The sequence below is a fragment of the Quercus robur genome, chromosome 12 (assembly GCF_932294415.1).
Source record: "Quercus robur chromosome 12, dhQueRobu3.1, whole genome shotgun sequence".
Taxonomy (NCBI): domain Eukaryota; kingdom Viridiplantae; phylum Streptophyta; class Magnoliopsida; order Fagales; family Fagaceae; genus Quercus; species Quercus robur.
Genome location: NC_065545.1, coordinates 12,963,652 through 12,977,296, shown reverse-complemented (window position 1 = coordinate 12,977,296; position 13,645 = coordinate 12,963,652). Strand labels below are relative to the sequence as shown.

General features: G+C 34.6%; 1 protein-coding gene across 1 annotated transcript; it reads right to left on the bottom strand.

The window, feature by feature from the left end:
* Positions 1-4,532: 4,532 nt before the first annotated feature.
* Positions 4,533-6,649, bottom strand: LOC126709627 (glutathione S-transferase F13). The gene is made up of 3 exons (XM_050409934.1): positions 6,339-6,649; positions 6,142-6,190; positions 4,533-5,161 (listed from the first exon to the last, which is right to left on the bottom strand). Exons 1-3 carry the CDS (start codon positions 6,483-6,485, stop codon positions 4,701-4,703), a joined length of 657 nt encoding a protein of 218 aa, XP_050265891.1. The 5' UTR covers positions 6,486-6,649; the 3' UTR covers positions 4,533-4,700.
* Positions 6,650-13,645: the final 6,996 nt, after the last annotated feature.

Here is a 13,645-nt window from a genome sequence, read left to right as displayed (position 1 = left end):
ATTGGACTTTTTTTTTTTTTTAATCTAAGAAAATATACAAAAATGAGAGTAGAGAGCTCCATATCACCGTAATATAAGAGTATTTAATAATTTTTCCAAAAATTAGATAAGAGTTTGGATGAGAGGTGCAAGCTTTTCTTTCTCCTACCATGATCATGAGGCCTATTAAGTCAAATGTGTCAAGGGTGTTTGGGTTTCTTTAAACAAGTTTGTAAATTTTAATTGAATTGAATTTTGGGCTTTGTAAAGCTCTTTGAGGTAATATTGTATTTTTCCAAATTTGTTTTGTAAGCTCAAATTGTGTGATAAAACATGAGTAAGAGACCATGAAATTTGTTGATTTGGTAGGGCCCAACTTGTGAATGTAGGCTTAGTCGAAAACCACATAAGTAATAAGTGCATTAGGAAAAGTTACACCAACAATTTGGTTTAGTGTGGTTCCCAAGCCTCATGTAATCAATGAGGTCACTGGTTCAAATCACCTAACCATCATCGATCTTGGGGCCATCTGAAGGGGATTCTCAAGTCCCCATCTCATTGCCTCTTTAGGGTGGGAAAAACTCTTGTAGAGCAGGTCTGGAATGGGGGGCAGGTTGTAGGTAGTGAGGTGACTTTGGTATTAAAGAGGCAGAGATAAAAGATACGAAAGTAGGTTAAGGGCAAGGTGGGTTGGAGGTATTTTACCCGCTATAATGAGGTGGCTTCAACATTAATAAGATAAAAATAAAAGAGAAAGTGGGGGGGGGGGGGGGGGTGGTGTAATAGATACAAATGAATAAGTTAGAAATAAAATATATGCAAAAATATATTTTAAATAAAAGCATTGATATAAGGCGAAAATATATTTTCTGTCCCTACATTTTGGGCCATTTTCCAATTTGGTCCACACTTTTTTGGAACTCCTATTTTGGTCTCTAAAGATCAAAAATCACTATCAATGTAGTCTCCACCATCATCTCACTAACCAAAACTGCTTATATGGTACACGGAATGCATAACTATCACGTTAAGCACAAACGTGACCATTAAAATAGTAATAAAAATGTCACATCAGCATTTGATTGTAATAAATTAATTTATCAAATTAACAAAATTAAAAATTAAAACAAAAAAATAAATGAATTCAAATCTAGGTTGATCTTGAACATGAAAATATAAGAACACAACCCAGAAACGAAAAGAAAAGAGATTACAACCAAGCATAACCCAAACCACAACCTCCAAAAATCAAACACCTTGCCTACACAAACCCGCAGCCAAACTCCAAAAATCAACCAAACCCACAGCCAAACTCCAAATATCAACCAAGAACACACAACAACCTCTACAAAACCCTAACACTTTGTGTGTGAAACTATTTCTCTCTGTCTCTTTCTCTCTCTCTCACATTTTTCACACATAAAAGGTTATCTCTCTCTCTCTCTCTCTCTCTCTCTCTCTCTCTCTCTCTCTTCATTTTTGGTGGATTTTTTTTATACTTTTCTTGCATCTTTACATTAGGTTCATGAATTTTTGTATTATTTCAAATTCCACTATGACCAAGTTTGGTGTTTTTAAGTTGTTATTTTTTTAATTCTCTTTGATTTCATAGATGTTATCATATTGCATTATAAAGATAATATATAAGAATATAATGTTATTTTATTACATAACATAACTTGGATAATTTTGTGCTTATTACTATAATTTTTTATTTTTACTTTTTTTTCTTCTCATATTATTTTCTATAAATTTCTTATTATCCTCTCTCACATTCTCTCTTGAAAAAGTGGTTATTCTCTTTTCTTTTCTTTTTTTTTCATTCTTTCTTGCAACTCTACTTTTTATTGATGAATTATTGTGATTTTTAAAACTTTATTTTGGGTTTATACGTTTTGGTGTTGTATTTTTTAGTTCCCCATCACAAGTAGTTATTGAGTTAAGGGGTGTCTCTATATGTTATATTAATTACTCAAGGAAACCCCCCAAGATGATTATCTCCCCCAACAAGTGGTATCGGAGCTCATGGTGGTGTGCAGCAAAGGTGGTGAGGTTTTCATAGTCCCTACCCAACGGGGACAGAATAAGCCTAAACGGCTCGCACATAAAGATCCTTGAGAAAAAAAACAAAAACAAAAAAAAAACAAAAAACAAAAAGCCCAACAAAGGAATGTTGCTAATGGTGCTAAATAATGGTGTGGCACGAGGTTCCCATGGACAAGGATGTGCAGGGTTCCCATGGATGTGCGTGCAAGGTTGACACGTGGTTCCCATGGATGCTGTAAGAGAGGTCCATGGATGACGCGTTGATGAAGTGAAAAAGCTCATTAGGTAAGGGGGAGTGAGTAGGACTTGTTCATGGCCCACGAAGAGGTCTTGTAGCCCACAAAGAAGCAGAGACTCACATGTAAGGGGGAGATTGTTAGGTTACACATGTGAGTGAAATCCCACATTGAATAGAGATAAGAAGAATAAGTGGTTAATATAACATAATTAAGAACATACCCATAGAGCTTAGGCCTTTTGGGTTAAAGTGTGTTTTTATATGTTATATTAATTACTTAAGAAAGCTCCCCAAGGTGTTTATCTCGCCAACAATACTCTCTCTCTCTCTCTCTCTCTCTCTCTCTCTCTCTCTCTCTCTCTCTCTCTCCAATAGAATTTAGAGAATAAATTATACTTATTCAGTATAAGTTTGATATGAGTTTTAATTGTCATGATAATCTCTTTTAAAAAATAAATAATTTAAATAATTTATTTAAATAAAAATTATGCATACCAACATATGTATATATTTATTTATTTTGCTTAAATGTATAATCAACCTCATGCAATTCATCTAAAAGAAATGATGTTAAAACAAATAAATAATTGCACTAGAGAATACATTTGTATATTTATAGATTTTATGTTTAGAAAGACTTACACTTAAATTTAGTCATACCGAAGTAAACTGAAATTCTACATTAATGTGGTTTAACAAAAACGTAGCAATAATAAATGTTATGCTTAAAATTTTAGATAATATGAGTTTGAAATTTTTATTATTAATAATAAATTTGGATTTAAATTAGGTGCTTTCAACCCAAACATGTATTTTTCCATTATTTAAGTGCACAAAAATAGATCGAAGTAAACTAAAATGAACCAAAATGATCTGAATAGACCGAATTGGACCAAATGGAACAATGTGGACCAAATGGAGATAAAAGGACCGAATAGACCAAATAGGACTAAAGTAGACTTGGAAAAAATAGACCAAATAGGACCGAAGAACAAACTGGACCAAAAGGGACCGAATAGGACTGAAGTAGACAGACTGGACCGAAGTGGACATACTCGACTGAAGTAGACTGAATAGGAGAAATGTGGACTGAATAGGATCGAAGTGTATAAAATGGACCGAGTAGAACCAAAGTGGAAAAATGGACTAAATAGGACTAAAAAGACCGAATGGACCGAATTGAAATGAAGTTTATCAAAGTAGACCGAATGGACCGAATAGAACCAAAGTAGACATAATGGACCGAATAGAACCAAAGTAAACTAAATGGACTGAATAAGACCGAAGAGGACAGAATAGGAGTAATGTACCCCGAATAAGGCCAATGTGATTAAATGGACCGAATTAGACCAAAGTGGACTGAATATGACCGAATTGGCCCATATAAACTTTAGCGGACCGAATAGGACCAATGTAGATCAAATAAGACTTTTGAATATTTATCATTTTTATTGCATTTTTAAGGCTCATTAATTTCTTTTTTTTTTAACTCAAAATTAAAGATTTTAACCCAAATATAATAAAATTACATACTTTTCAACCCAAAAATGAAGAAAAAATAATGAATTTTTAAGCTAAATTTGAAAAGAAAACCTTAAAAAAAAAAAAAATCAATTTAAGACCCAGTTAGTCTAGAATGGATTGAAGGGGAACCAAAATTGGCCTAGTAGACTAAATTGGATAGAATAGAAATTGGTTAATTTTTAGGGAGAATAAACTTTTAAAAGAAATTTACAAAAATATTTATACATTATATTACAATACAAAATAATTATTTATTCTCACACATCACGTGAATATGCAACTAGTTATTTTAATAGTCAAGTTTTCACTGAACACGACAGTTGTATAGTTATTTTAATATTTAGGTTCGCGCTGAACATGACAGTTGTACATTCCGTGTGTCACAAGTAATTTCCGTTAGTGAGATGATACATAAGTAATTTCCATTAGTGAGATAACAGAAATAACTAAATTAATATCGATTTTCGATGACCAAAATAGGAGCTCTAAAAAAAAAAAATGACGGAAAATGTAAGGAGCAAAAAAGACATTTTTGCCTTGATATAAACATAAAGTCATAAATATGCAGGATGAAAAGAGACTAGGTAAAGAACGCAAAATTCATCACCACCCTATCATCTCTTTGGAATAGTGAGGCCCATTTGGTAAGTGATTAATAACACTTGTTTAAGTGTTGTACAACGTTATTATAGAAATAAATATGAGTTAAAAAATGTTATAAAAAGTCTGAAAGGGAAAAGGATAGTTCAAGCGAAACTGAAATTTTTTAATCAAAGTGCTCAAAAAGCCTTGAACTAAGAAAGGGAAGCACAGGCACTACAAGTTACTTTTATTTAATATAGTCCATTCAGATAAACCACCACATGACGTCATCAAGTTCTTCCAGAATGTTAAAATCGAACCCTTAAAATTCTCATTTCCCCTCACCAAAAGTCATGGCCCCAACAATTTTCTTGAAAGCAGGCCTAGAAGAAATGTCCTCCCACCATGCCTTAACATGGGGACGGTCATTAACCAACGAGGCCCATGGTGTTGTCATGAAATAGTGAGTGTAAGGAAAGTGGTGCAGGTCAGCCAGGCTATAGAAATCACCAGCCAAGTACTTGGTGATACTTAGCTTGGACTCATACACATCAAGCACTTTTCCTAGCTTCTCCAAGTTGGCATCGATGACTGCTTGGTCAGCTGTTTTGCCCATTACAGGCCCCACAATATGTTCAAAGACAATGGGAGAGATTGCAGAGTTGAAATTCTGGGATTCCACCTCCACCCACACCTTAACCAAAGCAGCTTCTTTCGGGTTATTGTGCTTAATGAGATCAGTTCCAGTTTCCTTGAATTTCTCAGCCACATATGCTGTAATTGCCCTAGATTCTGTAATACGCATGAAAGGTCAATTATTTAGTTCTGAAAACAACCCCAACATATGAATTTTTATTTGCTTGTGAAAGCAAAATATATAAGTAATGAGTGATGAATAATGAGCTCTTTATTTATTTATTTCATTAGAAAGTCTGAAATTAAAAACCTTTCACAATTTGATTCCCACACCACACTGGAAATTAAGAAAATAAATCTAGACAATCATTCAGATGATTAAAGGCATGTTATAATTATTCAAGATAAACTAAGAAAGAAACTATCAGAATATGTAAGAAATCAAAGTGGATTTATTATGGAGAAAAGGAAAATTATAAACTCCCTTTTTTCCATTATTATCTTGAATTCCCTTTAAATTTAATTTAATGTATATTGATGATCTCATAAGGCAATATAAACCAATGATGGCTTGTTTGGCCCATCGTGTCTTCGAGCCATGGCAAGTTGGCAACAACTTAATACAAAACAGTAAGCTTAGCAATATGATTAGTATGACATACGAATATCCAAATCCAATGTCATATTCTTTTAAACTTGGATCATTGATGCTTTAAACAACTCCAATACCAAGCTATCGTACCCACTCATTTTTGCTTTTGCAGGGCACTCTCATCTACAGGCCACTTCATCTGTTACAGTAATGGTGCCTCCAATACAATCCGAGCTCAAGCAACAGTGCACCACTGTTGACACTTTTTATAAGAGTTCAACAGGAACAGTACAGGTGTATAGAGTGACCTATTCTATCACTCTTTGCCAAAAAAATTTTAAAATAAAATAAAAGTTTGGTTCAAACAAAAAAAATTTTTTTTTTTTTTTGGAATTTGCATTCAAGCATCTATGCAGGAGAAAGTCCTTCTAAGTTGGATCTAGAGCAACCATCACTATGATAGACAATATAGTCATAAGCCTGAGTAAAATAATAAGGTAGCAGAAAAGGAAAAATATGTGAGAAAAATAAAAGGTGAACTTACCAAAAAGAGTGAGATCACCATCTTCTAGCACTGGAATCTGACCAAAGGGCTGCAATTTTTTTTTTTTACCCAAAAAAATATTATAAACCAATTTGAAAACTAAAAATTGTGTATCTACAAATGCATGGAGATTCGATAATATAAAATCGAGTGCAAGGAGAAAAAACACTATTAGACTTGATGTGGATAATACATACATTCTTAGATAGAAAAGGAGGCTGTTTGTGTTCCCCACTGAAAAGGTCAACCGGAACAAGCTCAAAATCTACACCTTTCTCATGGAGGCAGGCCAACACACGAGTGGTGCATGTAGACATGGGAAGTCCATAAAGCTTGAGAGCCATTTTCTCACAAACACAAGGATGCAAAGTGATAGAGAGAGAGAGGGAGAGAGAGATATGCTTTGTGATGAGGGGAAGTAAACTATACGTTATGTAGGGTAAGATATAGAGGAAGGTGTTATATATAGTTGTGGCCAGCAAGAGTGGTGAAATTTGTGGGTGCGGATTGGAATGGACATAATGGGGTCTAAATTTAATTGGGTTACCAATATAAATGCATGGTCAAATTTATTACCAGATTCTAAACCAGATATGCAAGCCACCCAGGCCATAGTTAAGACAGCCATACTTTTCAGATTTCACCATCAAATCAAATCACCACTAGACTTTTGCTACCTTATCCAATTGCTACCTTATCAAAATTGTACTCACTTTGGACTTTTGAGTGATGGTTAGTAAGGGTCCGGGCTTAAATTTTTAGAAAAAAGCTTCATATATATATACTTAAATTATACTAAAGTAAAATTTATATCTTATATAAAAATTTAAAAAAAATTTATACCCAAATTTAGAATATATTTTGACTATTTCCAACCGCATGATATGATGAAGCAGGCCCCAGCTTCTACGTTGCTAGGCCAAGAATTTCACCATTTTAAAATGAAAGAAATGTCCATTTTTTTCATCGTATATTGGCACACTATTTTTTACCACAGAAGTGCAATTTTACACCACTTGTATACTCCAGCCAATTGTGGAATTGACAGGAAGAGACGGAGAGTCCCCACTACTTACACATAAAGCATTTTTCTTTGGCCTTAAAAGGAAGAGAGCTTTGTCATATAGTCACCTCTATATGGTATAATGGCAGTAGGTTTTGCCCAAGTAACATGAATTTCTATCCCTAAACCATTAAAATGATTTATTTATACATAGGAAAAGTAAACCAGCAGGTTTATTTAGAATCGTTTTTATTTGGATATATATTGACTTGGCCCTCTCAAAATTTCACAGCACCAGTATTCATTGAATCATGCACAATCAATATATTTTAACTTTTTCTCCTTCTGCGCTGCTGCTTCTTCTCGATGAATGATTCTTTTTCTTTTATGGTAAAAACCTGAAACATATACTTTTTATTTCCTCTACAAAGCGACAATAGCATTTTATTCATTTTGTGTCCTTCACATGGTTGAATACAAAGCCCTACGCTAATGCTGCAACTTCTTACCTCGTAATCAACATAGCTCGTAATCTAAATAAATAAATAAAAATTTCCACTGACTACTGTTAATATACTTTTTTTTTTTTTTTTTATTAGAGTTAATATACTATATTGTTTGATAAGAAAATATAAGGTACGACTTTGATTAGAACGATAATTAACACTGTACATGTAGTATGTAGCCAAAGCAACAGCATGATGTCACAATGACATGATTTTGCATGGGGTGTAGTGCCTTTCCCAAGGCATATCAGATATGGTCCAGTCAAACCACAATTTTTAGTGCACTCAATTTAAAATGTTTTCAATCTCGGTATGAGTAACGACTAATGAGTTCTCAATGTTTGACATAAAATTCCAATTTTTTACCATGAAATAGTTAATAGCAGCCAGATGAAGTGTAAGTTATTGTAAAGTGAGGAGAAGAGTTTGAGGTCAAGTCTTTATCGTGGTTTCATACATACATACATAAATATACATATACATATACATATACATATACATATACATATAGTAATATTAGATTTCTATCTCAAATAATAAAAAATAAACATAAAAAGTGAAATCTAATTACTAGTAAAGATTTTTCATTACCATTTCAGCCTAATGATATAAGGGTCTGTTTGGTGAGTGAGTTCAAACTCATATTTTCACATTTTAAACAATATTACATATATTTCCACACAATTTCCACCTACACGTATTTCAAAAAATTCTAAACAATAATTCTCAAACTACTCTACCAAACACCCCCTAAATTTTTTTTTTTTTTTTTTTAGAAACAAACACACACACACCATAACTCCACTCAAAAATCATAGTAACTTTTAAAGAAATGTGGGACAAATTATTCTACACTATTAAATAATAGTAAAGCATTAGTAAACTCTTTAAATAGACCCATATTGTAATAATAGCAAAATATAAAGCATTTAATTATTTTTACTTTTTTACTCCTTCCTATGCCAATTTTTGAAATTTGTAATCAAATCACATATATGTTGTATAGGTAAAATCAAAACAATTTAACTTTTTGTTGATCTTTTAAAGTTATGCCACATAAGTTTTAGAAGCCTAACAACTTTACAAGTTATTATTATAATATAAATTATAAATTTTTGAAATTTATAATCATATCACATATCTGTTGTACATATAAAATCAAAACAATTTAACTTTTGGTTGATCTTTTAAAGTTATGCCACACAAGTTTTGGAAGCCTCACAACTTTACAAGTTATTATTTATTATAATATGTATTTTTTTTTAGAAACATTATAATATGTATTTATAATTAAATTTTATATTTAAACACTTCATTAGAATCTTATCATATTTTATTTTATTTTATTTTGGTTGAATAGTAAAATAGATAGTTTTATATACAAATTACAAACACAATCAATAAATGAATTTTAATAATTACCATAATTATCAAGTTTTAGATTTAGAAAAAAAATAAAAGAGAGAAAATAAATCATATTTTGTTAAACTTTATCTTACCCTACACGAGTTACTAACTAGTCATATATAATATATTAAAGTTGAAATCTTTTTTCTGCTAAACATATTAAAGTTGAAATCTTGAAGCACAGTCAAAATCCAAATTGAATACAAATTAGCCTCTAATTGTAGTCTCTTTTTGCACCAAGTATCCATTTTAATTTTATTAATTTTGGTGTCATGTCACCTATTTGTAAAACTAGCACAAAAACCAAGATGATCACCTCATCATCACTACTATTGAACGTTTCTATGGATAAACATGATTTACAACCTAGTAAAATATTAAAGTGAAAACCCAATAAAAATTTAAATTAAATTCTAATTAAGGTGTATTTGAATACCGCTTATTTTGTTGAAAATTGAAAACAATAAAAAAATAATTTCCTGATTACTATTCACACCAAAAACACTGTTCATTTGCCTATTTGCACTGTTCATGTCTCATGAATAGTTTAGAAAAAAAAAATTTTGGTTGAAATGCAAAACGCTGGGGGAGAGACGCGCATCCAAACACTCACTTACACTTCAAATTTGAACCAAGTGTCTTTTTATAATTGCACTCCAATTTCATTTCATGTGTCTTTCCAAATATAATTGATTTTGTGTCAATTATATTTAACTTGCAGATTCATGCATCTAAACATAGAAAATATAACAAGAATCAATTCAAATTTATATTACTTCTATTTAACCATGGTTATGTACGATATGTTACTTATTATGTAGAATTTTTCACACTCACACACAGATATAAATAAATAAATATATATATATATATATATAGTATCTAGTTATTCTTAGTTAGATCCCTGTATATTATGCAGGGTTATGTGTGTGTAAAATCAATAAAAATACACCATTCTGTTGAATTAGAAAACAAAACACAAAAATAAATGATTTTATTTATGAAACAAAAATAAATGATTAGATTAAACTTGTATTACCTCAAAAAATTCTAATTAAACTATGCTTGTTGTAAGGACACAATTTGTAACGACCTATAATAATGTTGGGTTCGTACGTAAAAAAACCCAAACAATATCATTTATAGAGCGTGGGTTTGAAAGGCTAGGCCTTGGTCACAAGACAGTGGTTTTCCGTGGTGTTCATACATAATTAAATCGTGTTCGCTTTAGGAATCTTTCTCCTGGAAGCGGGCTAGGAGGCTCTGGTTTTTGGCCATTTTTCCCAGCCTCCTTTTCCAGACTGTTTGTTCCTCTTTTTATATTAGTCTGTATTCCTTATCCTTCGTCCACGTGTAAGATCAACTTTTCCAAGACTGATACTTGTCCCATCAGCTCATACCCAAAGTGGTTGGGGGTGATTGTAAAAGTTGATAAGCATGGCACTGTCAGGTACAGAATGCTTTATTGCAGTTCTAGCAGCCTTTTACTCGTGTTGTCCCGCACTATGATCACTCTTCCTTTTTAGGGGCATTTATGGCATGCCGAGCAGGAGCTCGTCCTCGGCCATTTCCTTAGATCGTCCTTGACTCTCATGGTGCGCCCTCTGTCCTGTATCCCCTCGGCGCAGGCCTTGGGCCTTAACATGAAATGGGCTGGGGTCACAAACTCTCTGGCCCCACAATAGCCCCTCAAAATCCTGCTGTCCGACCTCTTGGTCGGAGAGAAGGGTTTTGGATGATGTCACGCCTTTATTTGCAGTCTACTTAGTTTTGCCCTTCATCAATGTGAGTGTCTCTTCATCTATCCAGGAAACACACCGGATTACAAGACATTCCTCTGAATTCATTCACGCTACGTTCCTGCCGTTTCATTATCCAAAATGCGCCTTTAATGACTTCCCTTTACGAGACCATTTAAATTCAACAGTTACTGACGGCGTGGGGAAGTGGAACGGGTGTATTCTTGTTTACAGATTTCCTTGGAAATTTGGATAGATTAAATGCCGCCTATTTCGTCCTTCATATAAGAAGAAAGACAAGAGGTTACTTCTCTTACACAGAGACCTTTTAATCTTTTTAAGGTCTAAAACCCTTAGCCCCCCCAGAATTTCCTTTGCCCGCTAGTTTATACCTTGAATTGTGATACGTTCGAGATAGGAGCGAGAATGAAGGGACCATACCCTTCGCAAAAATGCCATGTTCTTCTGAAGATTAAAATGGCTCAGTCAGGGCAAGGATGGCGGAGACTCAAGATACCTCTCATCCTCCCTTCAACCAAAATCCGAAGTAGGGGCTCATCGCGTCAAACTCTTGGTGCGACTGAGCTGGGGTCACCCATTATCAGTACCAACCGCTCTCTTATGAGTATAACTAATATGGCACCAGCGTGTTAGGAGTCAGGGCTGACGCAGGGACTAAGTATCCCTGCTTCTTCCTCTCTTCCTTCACTGGTGCCTCCTTTTGCCTCCCTTCTTCTTCTTTTCCATCACCATATCCATCCTGGTGCTTTTCCTTCTTCCTCTTCTTCTCCTCTTCCACCAAGGGAGGTCCTCCTCTCAATATGGGTGCTATTGGGGCAAAATTTGGAAAGAATTTGGAGCAGAGCTTAAAAAGACTTCTGGTTTTTTTTTTTTTTTTTTTTTGCAACTAGTTTTCTGTATAGGCTTGTTTAAGCCCTTCATTGTACGCTGTAATACCTCTTTATATTAATAAAAGTCAACACTACTTTATTTTGTACATTCTACCTTCTTTTTTAAAAAAAATAGTTATGCCATGAATAGACGTACTACCATATGACTTCTTTTCTATCTTTGTATTCTGAACGATGCTTATGGCCGAAATCCCAATTAGTAAAAAGATGTTAAGAAAAAGATGTTACTACGAACTTATGAGAGCTGTTCGGCGTAATAATGCTGACTTGAACAAATAATACTTAGGGCCGAAACCCTTGCTAAGGAAAAGATATTATTATGAACTTAATAGAGTTGTTTGGCACAATAATGCCGACCTGAGAAAACGATACATACCCCAAAATAGCCGAGATGATAGCTGAATGCTCGGTGCGGTGTAGGAGGTAACCATCCGAGGATGGGTGGTTCAAAAGTGAACTGTCCGTGTGGGCCGCCAAGTACTTAGAGTGTTTCGCCGCCTTCCTAATAACTTTCGTAGCCTTGGTCCTTTTTTGGTATCCAGTCCGAGGACCGAGGTACGACCATGCCGAGTCCGAAACGCTCGTTTGCATCAATCCCTTTAGAGCTGAGGCTCTAAGGACAATCGGGATCTTCATTATGCCTAGGACTTAGATCGACTTTCAGTAAATGATCTTCCTGTAGGTCTGAGCAACCTAACATTCTTCTTAAATAGTTGGTTTCCCCATAGGTTTGAGTCCGAGGACCATGCAATACATTGGTTCTGTCCAAAACTTGATACTTAAGTAGTTGGTTTCCCCACAGGTTTAAGTCCGAGAACCATGCAATACCTTGGTTCTGTTCAAAACTTGATTTTTAAGTAGTTGGTTTCCCCATAGGTTTGAGTCCGAGGACCATGCAATACCTTGGTTCTATCCAAAACTTAATTTTTAAGTAGTTGGTTTCCCCACAGGTTTAAGTCCGAGAACCATGCAATACCTTGGTTCTGTTCAAAACTTGATTTTTAAGTAGTTGGTTTCCCCATAGGTTTGAGTCCGAGGACCATGCAATACCTTGGTTCTGTCCAAAACTTGATTTTTAAGTAGTTGGTTTCCCCATAGGTTTGAGTCCGAGGACCATGCAATACCTTGGTTCTGTCCAAAACTTAATATTTAAGTAGTTGGTTTCCCCATAGGTTTGAGTCCGAGGACCATGCAATACCTTGGTTCTGTCTAAAACTTGAGAGTCCGAGGACCATGCAATACCTTGATTCTGTCCAAAACTTGATTTTTAAGTAGTTGGTTTCATCATAGGTTTGAGTCCGAAGACCATGCAATACCTTGGTTCTGTCCAAAACTTGATATTTAAGTAGTTGGTTTCCCCATAGGTTTGAGTCCGAGGACCATGCAATACCTTGGTTCTGTCCAAAACTTGATTTTTAAGTAGCTGGGGGAATTAACCCCTCGGCTATGGCATGGGACCTTGGTTTAGGGGGATTAGCTCCTCGGCCAAGCCCCTAGAACCATCCGCGCTGCTGACGCTACGAAGCGTAGCCCCTAGTGAAGAAGCGTAGCCCTATTGAAGAAACGTAGCCCCTAGTGGGACTTTACGCTAAAACACTACACCCGGCTGTTGGAATTGTTGTGAGTGATTATCTCAACCCACCACCTGTGCCAAGACACAAGCCTTCCCACAGACGGCGCTAATTGTAAGGACACAATTTGTAACGACCCATAATAATGTTGTGTTCGTACGTAAAAAGACCCAAACAATATCATTTATAGAGCGTGGGTTTGAAAGGCTAGGCCTTGATCACAAGACAGTGGTTTTCCGTAGTGTTCATACATAATTAAATCGTGTTCACTTTAGGAATCTTTCTCTTGGAAGCGGGCTGGGAGGCTCTAGTTTTTGGCCATTTTTCCCAGCCTCCTTTTCCGGACTGTTTGTTCCTCTTTTTATAT